Consider the following 17,356-nt stretch of genomic DNA (forward strand, 5'->3'; position numbering starts at 1 on the left):
TATATATTTAGTTAGAATGTGAAATATAAAGGAAAAAAAAAATATTTAGTTAGAATGTGAAATATAAAGGAAAAAAAAAATATTTAGTTAGAATGTGAAATACATATTTAGTTAGAATGTGGAATATAAAAGAGAAAAAAATTAAAATTCAATCCAAATTCGAACTTGAGAAGCATAAATATTAGAATGTGGAATATAAAAGAGAAAAAAATTAAAATTCAATCCAAATTCGAACTTGAGAAGCATGTTTAAAGGAAACATAATCTTACTATTAGACCAACCATACACAACTAAGGGTGTGTTTGGTTCTTTCCTAGGAATAGGAATCGGAATGAGAATCATTGTATTATGGAATGGGAATGGATATGAGCATGGATATCACTCTTAAAAACAATGTTTGGTTAGTTGCATATTTTCTATCGGAATAAATCAAAATTTTCTTTTTTACCCTTAAAAGAAAATAAGAGAAAAATTAGATGTGAGAGAAAAATGAATGTGAGAGAAAAATATGATGAAAGAGAATGATGAGAGAGAAAGTATGATGAGAAAGACAGTGTGATGAGAGAGAATAAAGAGAGAGAGAGTATGATGAGAGAGAATGAAGAGAGAGAAAGTGTGACGAGAGAAAATGAGAAAAAAGGGTGTGATAAGAGAGATCATGATGAGAGAAGATGAGAGAGAAAATATGATGTGAGAGAAAGTATGATAGGAGAGGATGAAGAGAGAGAAAATGTAATGAGAAAAAATGAGGAGGGAGAGTGTGAAGAGAAAGAAAGTATGGTGAGAGAGTGTAATGAAAAAAAAGAGAACAGTGAGTGTGATGGGAGAGATTGAGGAGAGAAAAAGTATGATGAGGGAGAAAGTATGATGAGAGAGAAAGTGTGTTAAGGAAAAAAAAAAAGGAGGGAGTGTGATAAGAGAGATTGAGGAGAGAGAAAGTGTGATAAGAAAAAAAAAAGAGAAAAGAGAGTGTGATGGAAGAGATTGAAGAGAGAGAAAGTATGATGAGAAAAAAGAAGAAAGAGAGTGCGATGGAAGAGATTGAGGAGAGAGAAAGTATGATGAGAGAGAAAGTGTAATGAGAAAAAGAGGAAAGAGAGTGTGATAAGAGAGATAAGGAGAGAGGAAGTGTGTGATAAAATGATGAGAGAGAAAATATGATGAGAGAAAACAAGGAGAGAGAAGTGATATGAAAGAAAAAATAAATAAATATATTTTGATATTTGATATTAAGGGAGAAAATTTTAGTTTTAGGTCAAGAGTATTTTTGGAATAAGAGAATATTTTGATTGATGAAAATAAGGTAATGACTCATTAAAGGAGAGGTATATGAGAATGAGTTATTACCCAATTTCAAGGATTCATTCCCTTATTTGTATTCCTATTCCTATAATCCAAACATTAACAATGACAATCAATGATTCTCATTCCCATTCCCCACTCCTATTCCCCTAAACCAAACGCCCCCTAAATATAGTGGGCTAAATAATATATATATTAATAAATTTAAAAAATTTATATAAAAATAATATTATTTAAAAAATTTTGGGGGGGTCGTGGCCCCCTCGGGCCCTAACGTAAATCCCCCCCTGCATGAGGAAGACATTTTTGCAAGTTGTAGTATTTCGAAACCCCCAACAAGATATTGTTTTGCACAATAGATATCTCCTTTTGTAACTTTTTGGCAAAAGTTACAAATTAAATCATTTTTATTATCCGAATTAACTCTTTGAAAATAATTCCATCTCCAATCTTTTGATATATATATTGGAGTATCACTACTACCTTCCATGATAATTGAATAAGAAAATAGTCTGAAAAAAAAAAAAATCAATACAGTACCAGGAATAAAAAAACACTGTACAATCTGTACCAGCAATAGCAAAAGTAAAAAAACAAAAAGCAAAACAAGACAAACAAAAATGAAAACAGTAAAAAAATGAAATATCGGACAGGAGCACCAATACGAACCAATAAAAACAGAAAAATAGTACCAAAAAATCCAAAATCGAACAGCAGTACGAAGAAAAACACAACCTGCAAAAATTAAAAAACAGGAAACCAAAACAAAACAAAACCGAACAGCAACACAGCAAGAACACGAACCAGCAACTAAAAGAAAAAAAAACAAGCAGAACTACAGAAGAAAAGAAGATACAGAAAAGAAGAAGAAAACAAAACGAAGAAAAACTAAAAACGAAACGAAAAAAAACTGAAAAGTGAAAACGAAGAAGAGAAAAAGAAGAAGAAGCGAAGAGTAGAAGAGAAGAAGAAGATGATAACAGACGAAAAATAAGAGAAGAAGAAGTGAAGAACAAAAAAAACAGAAAAAAGAAGGAAAACATACTTGGGCGACGACGCAACTCAGTGATGCCGTGACTCAGCGATGGCACGACTCAGCGATGGCGGCGGCGGACGGAAACGGATTCAGGTTTCTTCTTCTTCTTGCATTCTCTTCCTCCCTTCCTGCGATTCTTTTCTGCTCCTGTTTCCCGTGCCCAAATTCCAAACAAAGTTGATTTGGAATGTTTTTTTTTTGTTTAAAATCCAAATTTGCTCACGATCGCAGCGCCTCGATCGCGCCTTCGTTGAGGTGCAAAGGCGCACGAGGCGCGCCTGACGAATAGCACCCGCCTCGCGTGGGAAGAGGCGGTTTTCCCAGCGCCTTGTGCGCCTAGCGCGCCTTTAACAACATAGGGAATTGTAGGAGCTTTATCAATCCCTTTCTTTATTCTCTATGACCTTTGATTGTCTTTGGGGTTGAGATGTTTTAGAACATCTAGTTGAGATCCAGACGAAATAAATTCTTGATCAAAAGCTTCGTTATCATCTTTCACACCAATATCTCCTTTAGGTTGCACTTTTTCAATATGCTGAGTGAAGAATTGAGATAGTTGTAATGAACTTCCTACTTCATCAAGTAATGGATTTTCAATTTCAATAGCTCCACCAATCCATTGTCAAATCATCTTTGTTCTGGATTAATTCAATATTAAAAGGTTTTACATCACCGGACTCTTATTCTTCTTTGTCTTCTGTTATGCCCCTCAATTAAAGACACATAGTATAGAGAATATAACCCATTTTCGCACTTTCGTATGAAAAAGAGAAAAACTTGACTAATTTTTTTATAACCACCACTCAACTGAAAGATAAATAAATGAATAAAATTAAAATAGTGTTCTGTATGCATAGATAAAACCTAAATTAAGCAAACAAATATTTTATCAATAATCAATACTATTTTTTTTTTAAAAAAAAAAAACTTATGTAACTACCATATGAACATCTTTTCTTCCTACTTGAAAGTCTTATCTTGAAATAATTATATTAACATAATATTAATACTTAGTTGGCAACAATAGATGCCTCTTGGTTTCCACTTTTGCTTCATGAACTAAGTGGGAGAAGCTGCCATTTGCTACTTGCCCATGTCAACCTTGTACAAAACAAGGCACAAGGATTTTATTGTTATAAAAATCTTTGAAATGTAGTTCTAAAATCTAGAAGATATAACAATCTTTTGTGTCTCTACCTTCAGTAGTGTTATAATATTGAGAGGCTTCCCAATCCTCAAAAATGAAGATCACCTTCAATTTAACTTATTTTTAGTGCAATGACTTTAAAAAGAAGGGAAGTGAATTATAATCCTAGTTGCTTTTGGAATTTTGTCAATAAATTTTATTGATCCATGAATCTAATAAAAAGGGCAGTCCGATGCACGAAGCTTCCGCCAATGCAGAGTCCCAGAAAAAGATCTATTGTACACAGCCTTATCCTACTTTGCAAAAGGCTATTTCGGAATCCAATAATGAATATAATTTCTTTTTTATAAAGAATTGCCTCATTTTCACTACTATTTTCACTATATTGAGTTTATTAATGTCCACTATCATCAAATTGATGTGCGTAGTGCATATAGTGTCCGAAACAATGTTGGGCGACTTGCACCAACAACTATCTACCCCTCTTGAAATTGACTCCATTATGTGTGATATCCTACACTAACTATAAGTTCTACACCCATCTGCTAAACTACAATATTTATTAGCCAATATAAATTATAATATTATGCAGTTGCATCAATATATTTGTGAAATATCATCTTTCTATTGCACGTAAAAAGTCAATAATGCTCATTCATGAAGGTTTTGTCTAGCTATCGCATGTCAACATAACTCCATGTAGACCTCATTGCTTCTTACATGATAAAATCCATGTGACATAATCACCTGCACTTCTCCAGGTAGATAGACTAACAATTTTACACAATCAAAAGATGGATATCGGGACTAAACTTCTAGATGTTGGACACTATGCTATGATAGTGTATAGTATTTGCTACATTAAAAGGAATTCGATCGAAATGAAATTTTTTACAATACTTTAGTTGATCGAGTTCTACTTTGTCCTTCTATAGGCATCACCAATCCGAATGTGTTTGCTACTAGATGATCAGGGAAGGTAACCATATCAATATCAACTATAGTAAGTGCATGCCTTCATCGTATGCAAGTAAAGAAATAACTAATATTGTCTCATGATGAAGTAATAGTAACACTTGTACTCCTCTCTAATGTTGATGATAATATATATTAGTGTTATATAAAATCTATCTATAACAATCCCAATTCGTTTGTAACATTCTCAAAACACAATTTCTTGCAATCACAACATGAAGACCATTATTCCCCGCCTCGACCATAATTCCACCTTGGCCATTATGCTAACCTCCAACTGTTGCTTCCTCATCATCTAAATCTTATATGTAGTCTTAGCCCTTTGATTCCCTCTAATTCTGATGCATGAAGCTTCCATGCCTTTGCTTATTGCTCACACCACAACAACCTATTAGTCTCTTATAACCCTTTATTTATAATTTGATCTTCTCCCACCACCCATCGTGTTATGTGCCAACTACAAGCACACATGTTAGACCAAATCACACATTCCCAACCACAAGAATATTTGTGGAGTTTGCGTGGCTCCTATGCCAACATATTTCGTACGTCAACCTCTCACATGAATAAAATTTTTCAATTGTGTCGGACAACACAATTTAATACTTTATACCTAAGATTCATGGTTAAAATATGACACACTACTATGATCCAATGGACTAATTTGTCACCAACATAATATACCAAAGAAAATTTCAGAAGGCATATACTTAGATAGTTAGATGCACAAAAGAAGCAACAATAATTTCTTCAAAAACTTTTAATCTTAATATTTAGACCAAGTTGAATGTCAGTGCTTAACTAGAATGATTCATGTTAGCATATTAGCATACTATATTGGAGGCATTGAGAAGGAGATAGAAATTGGGGAGAAGGAAGAAGAGAAGATGAAAAGATCTAAAGGAGAAGGAAGAAGAAAAGATGAAAATGATACAAAGGATGAGAAGAAAAGATGGAAAGGATCTAGAGGATAAGGAAGAAGAGATACTGAATTATAGAAGATTCCTTGTCACCTCATCATTGAAGTTTCAATGGGCAAAAGCCTCATTTCAAGCCAGAGACACCCTAGCCCTCATAGATGTCGCATCTTGCTCACACAAGCCTTCTATGAAGATTGCCATCTTGAGCTTGTTAACCGACCAACAGAGAACTATTTTTAAAACCATGATTTAGACACAAATTTAAAAGGCTCATAAGATATACTAACCAATTATCCAATTGTCACATAACAGAATGATAACTTTAAAAAAAATTTGTATGTGGTATTCTATTTTGTAGTTCATATGCTGAATAAATGGCCAAAATGCCAGTAAATTTTCCTATGTTTCATAGGCCTAAAAGCTCCAAAATATGGACCTATTTTATGCTCAATTGTTTTTTTAATTGAAGCTAAAATTAGTTCCAAAAGTTTAATTAAGTCCTACAAGTTTTAGAAGCATTAAGTAGAATTTTGGATGCTTACGGATATCTTCCAGAAATATTACCATCAGAATCAGAGAATATTTGTGCATAACATGTATTTAGAATTTACAGACAACATATTGGCTAAATATCTACATTCAATAAGATAATGTCCACACATGCTTCGCTACAAATCTTTCTGCAATCTATAAGCAGGCTTCTGAATTCTTTCTTACTACTAGAAGTGGTTAGTCAGCATGTGAAACGCTAATGAAAATCACAAAACATATCCAGCTAAACAAGACTTGAAGAAGGAACCAAATACTCTAGGCAAGGCAACTAAATTGATGCCAAAATTAAAAGATGTGAAAGAGAAGTCAGTACAGCGTTAACAAGAAAAACTACCATATGATGCATAAAGCTTTAAGCAACAGTTAGAAATTCATTACTTGAAAGAAAATATAGTAATGAAAAATAAAAAATTATATCTCATCAAAATGATTTGAAAGGTTTGTTTTATAACTACACTCTAAACATCAAGGTGGATTAATCATGAGCAGATATCTTACTGGCTAAATGAAAATGAAGTTGTCTAGTATAATAAAATAAGAGCAATATAGGATGGGAAAATTTGATTTAATCAAACGTATTAAAATGAATACACTCTAGAACATAAAATTATTTTAAAAATACATATCTCGAGTAAAGTGGTAATTTTCATTTTATTTAAGCAACTGAAAAGAATGTACCTGTGTTCAATACAATGTTTCCAAACTTTTGTCCTTTTGGTAAGTGATCTTAGCAATTGTTGAATAAAGAAAGGATCATCATTTAGTACTCTACAAATTTTTTAGTATGAAATGAATACCATAATTTTTTCGCTGCTTGAGCTATAGTCAGTAGCAGAACTGGGACTTCTTCTTAGGTTGAATACTAAATAAACATTACTATAATTTTCCAACACAGTTTATAAATATATATAATTCAAAAGACAGCACAATATATATGGTTAATAGAGTCAAATTACCAATAAAGAAAAGTAACTTAAAATTTATCAAATTAAGATACTATAACAACTTGATTTAAAAAATTGTCGAAAACACATATAGGACTTTTCCCCTCTTTAAACTACATTAACCTTATATATTATGCCAAAAAGTTTTAATGATAACTTGAAATCTAAAAGGAATTTGTTTATCACTTTTAAACAAGTAGAAAATAAAAAAGGAACTATTCACATGTTTATAATTCGAACTAGAGAACTTAATCTTCTTGTCCTATAATACCGAGGATTGTAACTTTTATTATTAGTTTCATGTTTAATAAAAACATGGATTTAAAAGCATAAGAAAAAAATTAAATCACTACGACCAGTGAAATGAGCTTCCAAAACACTTCACTTCTTTAAATTTTTAGTAGAAGAATGATTTTTTTTTTTATTTTTACTAAAAACCTCTAAATTTCGGATAGGCCACCTTTAACTTTGCAAATCAGTTTTTCCCCCTAGGATTTATGGTAGGGCATGTTCCCTACCATTCCTCAATATAGATCCATTGCTAGCTGTGGTAATAAGTAGTTGTGTGATAATCAAAAAGAGAATATTTCTTCATTCGTACTGAAACCTTATAGATTGTTGGCAATTTCTATGCACTATAAATTTTAGTATATACATGAAATTTTCATCCAAGAAAGAGAGCTAAAAGGACAAGAAAGGAATATAATAAAAAATGCAAGTAAAAAATGGAAAAATCTAAAACAAGATCAACTATTAATCTACTGTGATCAGACATGTTAATATGTAGTAATATACCTATAGACGATGGTTAATTTTTAATAAGAAATTTTAAATTCGAGTTATAAAAATTCAGCAAAATATACTTGGAGCCTAAATAAAGGATTAACCAAGCGGATTTCATAATTAAGTTTTGACTTGAATGAATCGCACTGTATCTAATATATCTAGTCCACTTGCAAACTTCTATCACAAATTGTCCTCTCGGTAGGAAAAATTCCTCTGATGGGAGGATTGGTTGTCTTTCATTCAAGCAAAACATTTCAGAGTAGCTATAGTTTGTTCACGGAAAATATGTTAAGCATAATGCTAGGACCTAGTTATGCTCCTAATCGTAACAATTGGGTATTGGTAAAAAAAAATTAAAAATAAATGGGCAACATCTACAAATCAGTTGATAATAAGGGTGACGGAGGAAGGAACCTATATCAGCTTACCTCTCGCTCGTTGCACATTGGGATCTGAAGCAGAACCATCGGATACTCGTCAACATTCATTCTGTTTCTGCTTTCCAAATCTCCCGCACTTCCATACTCGACCAATGCAACCGGCTTCATGCCTCGGAGTCTAATATAGAAGCAGCCAAGCGTCAACACGAGCCGATCCACCGACTGCACAAGAAATAACACAATGCACATGTTGGCCAACGCCTGTACCGGAGGCGCGAGGTAGGTCACCCTGATCATGAGCCAGTTGGCGTAGATGAACTCCAGGACCTCGGCGGAGGAGGCGTAGGACGGAGGGCTGAAGTGCCAGCCCTTGAAATAAGCGGCCAGCTCGAGGACAAGGAGGAGGATGGCGATGACGAGGAAACCTCGGATGAGGCCGTAGAGGCGAGAGTCGGGAGCGGGGCGGTGTGTGGGTGTGGCGATCCGCCGGGCTGCTGTGCGGAAGAGGCCAAAGATACGGGACGGGAGGGAGGCGAGGAGGAAAGCCGAGCCGAGGAGGCGGAGGAGGAGGAACCAGGACATCTGACGGGGGCTTCGGCCGCGGGACTTCCCGGCGCCAACGGGGGTAGTGGGTGTACCGACCTCGACGGCAGCGTATTGGGAGGAGGCGTCCCCGGGCGTGGTCGCCGGCAGCGGCGATTGAGGGGTGGAAGGCGAGAGGAAGCCATGGGCCTTGAGCCGGTCCTTGTTCCACCATTCTTGCAACTCGTAGTTAGGCGGTGGAGGAGACATAAAGGCGATGGGATCTCTCCCGCTCTCGTTCTTCCCTCTGCTGCCTCACACTCTTCTCGCCCTAATTGGGGCAACAGCGGCGAGGGGTGAAATGGTAAATGTACTTTTATTTATTTAGTCAGGGGATAGACGACTTTAGAGGTATGGATTAAATGTAAGCCTCATGACGAAATACATGTAAATGTCCAACAGAGATAATTCAGATCCTCTGTCCTAAATTTTCTCTATTCTCATATTCTATTATTGATCGGACGATTTAGATTATATTTCAAAGATATCTTACATATCACAAAAATACTATACACATCTTAAAGATACCATACATCCTTGAGATATAATCTAGACCGTTCGATCGACAGTGGGACATGGAGACAGAGAAAGTTCGGGGCAGAGGATCCGAACTAGTTGTAGTTCGGATCCTCTGTCCCGAACTTTCTCTGACATGAACTAGTTCGGATCCTCTGTCCCGAACTTTCTCTGTCCTCATGTCCCACTATCGATCGAACGGTCCAGATTGTATCTCAAGGATGCCTTACACTTCACAAGGATATTGCACACATCTTAAAGATATCATGCATCTTTGAGATACAATCTGGACCGTTCGATCGACAGTAAGACATAGAGATAGAGAAAGTTCGAGACAGAGGATCCGAAGATTATCTTATTCTTAAATTCTTGGGCCCCATTCTAACCGTGGAAGGACAGGTCTCGAATTCCTTGTGTTTGGAATCATGAATTGCATTGAATCTGAATCACGTGGTAACTATGGGAGCGTTGCTAAATATTAGAGGAGGAAGAAGCACCGCACGTGGTCGCCGCGGTCACCGATGGCGGCAGCATGTTCATTAATGGACGGATTCCATCTAGCTGCAGGAGTATGAGCTTGCTAAAAGCAAAGCTTCTCCGATGAACGGCGACGTCCCTTGCCTCCGTCGGCGTCGTAAAAGTTGGTTTGGACGGGATCCTGATCTGTGGCACGCCGAAGGCGGCCTAGACCTGACCACCGTAGCTTCGATTCGGCATTGACCCAATTCCGAACCGGCCGATCCTTAATTTAACCGTGCAACACGATTAAAATTGGATTTATATGGTAAAAGATGATTCGATTATTTGATATCTCTGTTTCTAAGATAATTAGATATAAAAGAAGATATATTCAGATGTGTTAAATTTTGATCTAAAATTTTATATGATAATAACTTATATCTTAATTATTTTCGAAAGGAGACTATTACGATTGAATTTAGAACCGTCAATTCAAGATTATCATCATTCAAAAATATTATTATTTAAAAATATTAAAATTTGAATATATATATATATATATATATATGAACCTTAGAAATATCGCTATAAGTATTTCCTTATATCTCGGGTATTAAAACTTTTTTGAAATTTACCATTGGTAAATTGAATATCATAATCCTCATTTAGTTTGATTATTTCCATACTTCTCCGAGATCAAGACGATAAACCTCCTCCTTCATTATAATTGGAGAATTGACGTTGAAAGTGATTAAAATTTCATAATTGAAAGATGAGAGTTGAGAAAATATATAGAATTTAGACTTGACCCCTGCCCGTGATCTGAATCGCACCTGGCCCGGATCCCGAACTGGGTCAACGGGTTGAGTACCCGTTGACCCAATTCTGGTTCAAAAACCATAACCGCCTCGGCTAGGTGTCGAGCCCGTTATGGTTCCACCTCTCTAAAAATTATCAATTGGTGGTTAATTGTCGATTTGAACTAGTGGTTCAATCATATATTTTTTTTAGTATTGGACCATTGGAACCCGTGGTTACGATCGTTGGAATTAGTCATTGGAATGAAAAAATGATTTTTTTTTATATTTTTTTTACGGTTAAAATTATTTGACCATTTTTTTAATTAATGACTACGATTTAGTGTTCATTACTCTCCAAACTCTATAAATAAAGAACTCATTTTATTATTTTTACTCACATTTTCTCTACTTATTCTCAATTTCGTAATCTCTACATGCTTTCGACTCCAATTCTATACACTTTTGACTTCCTCTTCTGAGTTCCGACTACAATGGAAGGAGACTGAGGGCAGGAAGGAGGCCGAGGGCAAGGAAGTTCATCTTCATCATCTTGATATCGGAGGGGCAAGGAAATAGTGAACTCGAACATTCAATCTACCGATGATAAAACAATGCAAATTCCGAATCCGATCGTGATACCCAAAACACAAGAAAGTATCAATGAAATTACTTTTAAGGTTTAGGAAGTTCCTTATTTAAAATCTTCTATTTTTATTAAACATGTAATGTACTTGCGCTTGTAGATAGAGACTCGCTTTTATAGTATTACTTTTACTCTCTACATAAGTCTTGATGTATTTCCTAAAAAGGACCAACCCTGTTGGTGTGAGAAACATCCGACGATCGAATCTAAATTTTGATAATGGTAAAGGATTCAAAGTTAAGATTATTTGTGATCTAATGTGCTGAATTAGCTTGCAGGAAAAGTCCTAAGATAACTTAGACAAAAGTCCTAGCTGTGGTTAGGCAGGCAGGAAAACCCTAGGGGGTGGTAACCCTAGGTTGTAGTGGGTGATAACCTTAGGCGGAAAGCCTTGCGGATCGAGGTCTTCGGGCAAAAGTCCTAGAGTCGGGTACTCTAGGTGAAAAGTCATGGTGTCACGAACCAGGTGAAAGACTGATGGGTCGTGGAGCGGACGTCCAGCAGAAAGACCTGAAGACTCGGGCGCTGAGCAAAAGTCCAGTCGGTCTGGAGGACTGAACTGACAACAAGTATACTCTCCTGAGTTGAGTAGGTGAGGACGTGTTCCTCGGTGAGGGAATATTAAGCATCGGTTCGACCTAGAGTTTCTATGAAACTCAAAATCAGAAATCGGGCAGTCGGAGGCTGTAACATTTCTTTTATTCTATATTGTTTTATGCTTGGACTAATTTTGTTTTGCAGAAAATAAAGTTGCTGGAGAAAGCAGGTCCGAGCGCCTGGAAGGGATCCAGGCGCCCGGAAGGGATCCGGGCGCCTAGAACTGATCCGAGCGCTAGGAGTTGGCCCGGGCGCCCCGAACCCAAAATCTATCGGGAAGTTGACGTGGCGTGTGCGGAGTGGCTGAGTCATGTGGTCTAGGCGCCCGGAGGGGTTCCGGGCGCCCGAAATAGCCTATTTAAGGAGCAGCGACCAGAAGTTATAGAACAATTCAACAATCAACTCTTGCTTCTTCGAGTTGCTCAGAAAATGCCTCCACAACATCCAAAAATTCCGACGACAATCCTTTTAGAAGAATTTCTTTCAAGAGTCGTCGGTATTGTTTTCATTTCAAGTTTCTTTTGTACTTCAATTATAATCCCTTGTAATCTTTCGATTGATTAGTATTTGCCCATATAAAGCACTCTTACGTGTGGGCCTTGGAGTAGGAGTTGCCACAGGCTCCAAACCAAGTAAAAAATCTTGGTGCCTTCGTTCTTTGTGTTTGTCTTTATTTCCATTCCGCTATGTATTTACTTTAAGATTTTTGAAACGAACGAAAAGTGAAAGTCATGAGCGCTATCCCCCCTCTAGCGCTTTCGATCCAAGAATTGGTATCAAAGCGGGGTCGCTTCGATTTGGTGCAACCACCAAGTAAGCATATTTTTCGTGGTGATTTTTAGTTTTTCGGAATCGATCGAAATTAGTATTCTTGCCACCCTCTGACTTTTTTCGTAATCGAATTTTTCTCGAAGTTGGTGCAACACCACTCGAGATCGCGTGTTAGTCTTTCTTTTAACCCGCACTACTAATCCAGGATCAACTCCTGGGACAAGTTTTTTTTGTTGTTTTCCTTGTACAAGTTTCTATGGCTCTTCAAGAAGGCTACAGTACAACCCGACCTCCTCTCTTCACCGGAGAAGACTTCGGCTACTGGAAGGGCCGAATGGATCCATATCTTCAGACTCATTTCGAAGTATAGATGATTGTCAAAACTGGTCTGGAACTCCCAACTGACGGTGCCGGAAAGCCAATACCATACGAGAACTGGGATGCAACTTTGATAAAGAAAATAGAAGCCAACGCTAAGACGACATGCACCCTCTAATGTGGACTGAGGAAAGAGGAGTTGAACCGCGTCAACCCGTTCTCGAGCGCTAAAGAACTATGGGAGAAGCTGATTGAATTACATGAAGGAATATCTGACACCAAGGTAAGTAAGAGGGATCTCATCCTTAACAAATTATATAATATAAAATTATAGGAAGGTAAAACAGCGAGCCAATTGCATGCACGCATTCAAGACCTTCTCAACGGTCTCTACACAATAGGACAAAAGGTAGAAAATAGAGACATAATTAGGTACTCACTTAATGCTTTTCCGAGGACTACTTTGTGGGCATCCATGATAGATGCTTACAAGGTATCCAAGGTGTTAGGACCGATATGCCTGCTAGAGGGGGGGGGTGAATAGCGTTTCGTCGCTTCGTCGGTTGCTTTTTCTTGATAATATGCAGCGGAATACTAATACAAACACAACCAACGCTAACTCAAGAATTTACTTGATATCCACCTCAAGAAGAGGTGACTAATTCAAGGATCCACACACCGAGCACACACCTCCACTATGAAACACTCCTTATTGGTTGTAGCTGAAGGCGGAGAAGCCTTACACCAACACCTCACAACAAGAGTCACTCAAACAAGAAGAAAATACACAAGCGTATAAAATAAAACCTCTCCTTACTTGATCTTATTGATGTAGGTTGCCTCTTGAATCTTGGAGATGCACCCCAAGAGCATTCAAGAACTGCAGTGAAGATCTGAAAGCTCGCATAAAGAATCACAGAAAAATCGCAAGAGAAATCGCAATGATCTGGCAGGAAGAAGACCGTAAAGTTCTGGCGAAGAAAACGCTCCGCCCAGGCTTTATACAGTGCTCCCAATCGATCCAAATTAGTCCCAATCGATTGCCACGTCACATCTGTACAATCCCAGACGTCTATTGCTCGTTTCCTGCTCAACGGTCACTTCCCAATCGATCGACTGATCGATTGGGACCATCTGAATCGATCGACCGATCGATTCAAACCCATTCTGTGCTCTCATGTCCGCGCAAGAGCTTCCCCTCCCCAATCGATCGACCGATCGATTGGTAGATCCCAATCAATCGCCCAATCGATTGGGAAAGCTTCTGTGCTTGCGAGTAATGCTCCTAATCGATCGACTGATCGATTGGAGTCGTCCCACAATCGCAGCACACTCCAATCGATCGACCGATCGATTAGACACTGGTTCAATTGATCGATCGATCAATTGAACACCCTGAACTTGCCTTAAACTCAAGTTCAAGGTCCCAAACCCAACTCCCGGTCAACCATGACCTATTGGGTATCCATGCCTAGCGTTTGGCCAACACCCGACCGACCTCGAACTAGCCTTCTAGCCTCCTCCATCAGCCTTACGTCCCTCGGATATCTCCCATCCTTCACACCTTGCCTTCAGGAGCTTCCGTCGGCCTTATCCTAGTTGTCGGATTATACACCACACTCGATCATCCTCGAACTAGCCTTCTAGCTTTCTCCATCAGCCTTGCGTCCCTCGGATATCTCCCATCCTTCACGCATTGCCTTCAGGAGCTTCCTTCGGCCTCATCCTAGTTGTCGGATTATACACCACACTCGATCAACCTCGAACTAGCTTTCTAGCCTCCTCCATCAGCCTTGCGTCCCTCGGATATCTCCCATCATTCACGCTTTGCCTTTAGGAGCTTCCTTCAGCCACATCCTAGTTATCGAGTTCTCCTTGCCAAGTCACACTAGGACTTACCTTGCCAATGTTGGTGCAACCTTAGGTCAAGGTTGACCTGGTTGACCCGACTCGAAGTGACTTGACTCGAGTTGTATTTTGATGTTTGACTTGGGAAGATTGTTGGTGCAACCTTAGGTCAAGGTTGACCTAGTTGAGTTGCATGTTGATGTTTGACACTCGTGAGAGAGTTCTATTCTTGATATGGGACAAGAATAGATGTTTGGGAGATTATTGGTGCAACCGTAAGTCAAGGTTGACTTGGTTGACCTGATTCGGGAAAAGTCCAAGCAGGGAGCTTGGCACGCGAAAAGTCCAAGTACGGAGACTTGGCACGGGGAAAAGTCCAAGCAGGAGCTTGGCACGCGGAAAGTCCAAGTATGGAAGCTTGGCACGGGGAAAGTCCAAACAGGGAGTTTGGCACGGGGAAAAGTCCTGGTGAGTGAAGCCAGGCATTCGGGAAAATCCTGGTGAGTGAAGCCAGGTGAAAATCCTAGTGAGTGAAGCTAGGTGAATGAGAAAGTCCTAACTGGGATGTTAGGCAGTTGAAAAGTCCTGGTGAGTGAAGCCGAGCGGTTGTGGAAATCCTGGTGAGTGAAGCGGTGAAAACCCTAGTGAGTGAAGCTAGGTGAAAGTCACGGTGAGTGAAGCCGGGCAAGGGAAAATCCGGATGGATCAAGGGTGATCGGACATCCGGTGATGGGAAGTCCAAGTAGGTCATAGGAGTGGCCGGATACTTATGGAGAGAAAAGTCTAAGTGGGTCAAAGGATTGACCGGACACTTAGCGGGAGTCCTAGCAGTCAAGGGTGGCCGGATGCTAGGCAATGTACCAATAGGTCAAGATTGACGGATGTTGGTTTGGACTTGGTTTGGCGAAAACCATGAGTGGATCGATCGGTGATCGATCCGGTGATCTGAGAATATTACGATCGGTCGGTGGCCGATCGATGCATATCGATAGCATATTGTGTGTTAACGGTCGGTCGTGACCGTCGAGTCGATCGAGCCGAACAGGGCGGGCGCAAGAGGGATCGATGCGGGGACCGTCGGCCTGGCTGATCGGTCCGGACCGATCAGAGGTTCTGATCGGTCCATGGACCGATCGAGGAAAGCGAAGGAGGAGGAATGGATCGGTGTGGACCGATCCACGTAAACTGATCGGTCCCCGATCCGAGGCACTAACCGTTGCCATAGCGGCTAGATTTCTTCTGTTTCTTCGTTTTCTTATCGGGTTATAAAGGAGGCTGCTGCGAGCCTCTATCTTCTTATTCCTTCTTCTGTGCTGAAGTCTTTGCTTCTTGAGCTTTGTTGAGCTCTTCTTCGTGAGCTTCGTGTGAGCTCACTTGGAAGCGGCTGCTTCTTCCAGTCGAAGAGAAGGCAAGAAAGTTTACATTTGTATTGTACTTTATTTCTTGTTTTCCTTGTACTCTTTTCTTGCTGTTGCAAGAAGTTTCTGTGGCGAGGTTTCTCCACCCAGAAGGAGTGTTTTTATTAGTCGGTTTTCCGGGGACTCATCCACCGACGGATTGATTGGGTTCGTCCACCTTACGGACACGCCGAGGAGTAGGAGTTTCATCTCCGAACCTCGTTACATCCTTGCGTAGAGGTTTGATTTCTTCTCCTGTTTTCTTTCTGCATTTAGTTTCCGCTGTGCTAACCCTAGTTTGTAGAAAGAAACGCGAGCAATTGGGGTCGGCTATTCACACCCCCCCCTCTCTAGCCGTACGAAGAGATCCTAACAGCCAAGACCACATGCTTGGACTTTCAACCTTTGTCAAGATCACACTTGGACTTTCCCAATTGCCTAGTTCCTCACCAGGACTTTCTCCCTTTGTCAAGATCACACTTGGAATTTCACCACCAAGTCTAGTCAACACTGACCTACTTGACTTCTCTCTTGCCTAGCCTCCAGTTAGGACTTGCCCAGATGCCTAAACTCCAGTTAGGATTTTCCCATTGCCTAAACTCCAGTTAGGACTTCTCCACTGCCTAACCTCCAGTTAGGACTTCCATACACCTAACCTCCAGTTAGGACTTACCCAGTCAAGTCTCCTATCATCCCTGACCTACTTGACTTGTCTTCTTCTCAACCTGGTCAACCCTTTAACCATCTCCATAATCAGACGATTGCCCTAGCAATCTCCATATATTGTCAAATATCAAAACTCAAATCTCGACTCAAGCTTGACACAACTTAAGCTTAGTCAAATTGGTCAAACTTGACCTAGGAAAATTACCCCAACAATCTCCCCCTTTTTGATGTTTGACAATCCTTCTTAGTTAATACCTCTAAGTTAGGCTAAATCCCATAGCCTTAACTTCTTCTTTATCACAAAGCTAAATCCCATAGCCTTAATCTTTCCATGACAAAGTATGAATGAAGGCCTAACTTAACCTTCAATTCTCCCCCTTTGTCACACATCAAAAATAGAAAACAACTCTTTCCCATAAGAGTTAACCTCATAATGAAGATCACATACCCTTCATTGTCTCCAAAGCTCCCCCTTGAGCTCTACTTGACTCCACAATGCTCAACCTAGAGCATTCCCTATTTGACCAATGAAAATCTCATTCATTGTATCCAATACTCCCCCTTGAGCAGTAATCTTCTTCTCAATGCTCATCCAAGAGCATTTTTCACTTTACCAATGAAGGTCCGATCCCTCTCATTGAACCCAATGCTCCCCCTTGAGCAAACATCTACTCCAAAATGCTCATCCAAGAGCATTTAACATCCTAGTAATGAAGA

At 39.2% G+C, this 17,356-nt stretch overlaps 1 protein-coding gene across 1 annotated transcript in view; it reads right to left on the minus strand.

Moving 5' to 3' along the window:
• LOC122026825 (probable xyloglucan glycosyltransferase 6) overlaps positions 1-8,909 on the minus strand; it is a 30,241-nt gene extending 21,332 nt beyond the window's left edge. Inside the window, exon 1 of the mRNA XM_042585535.1 lies at positions 8,091-8,909. Coding sequence (XP_042441469.1) covers positions 8,091-8,834 — 744 coding nt within the window. The 5' untranslated portion in view covers positions 8,835-8,909. The remainder of the gene's footprint in view (positions 1-8,090) is intronic.
• Between the last annotated feature and the right edge of the window lie 8,447 nt (positions 8,910-17,356).

The sequence above is a fragment of the Zingiber officinale genome, chromosome 1A (genome assembly GCF_018446385.1).
Source record: "Zingiber officinale cultivar Zhangliang chromosome 1A, Zo_v1.1, whole genome shotgun sequence".
Lineage (NCBI taxonomy): Eukaryota > Viridiplantae > Streptophyta > Magnoliopsida > Zingiberales > Zingiberaceae > Zingiber > Zingiber officinale.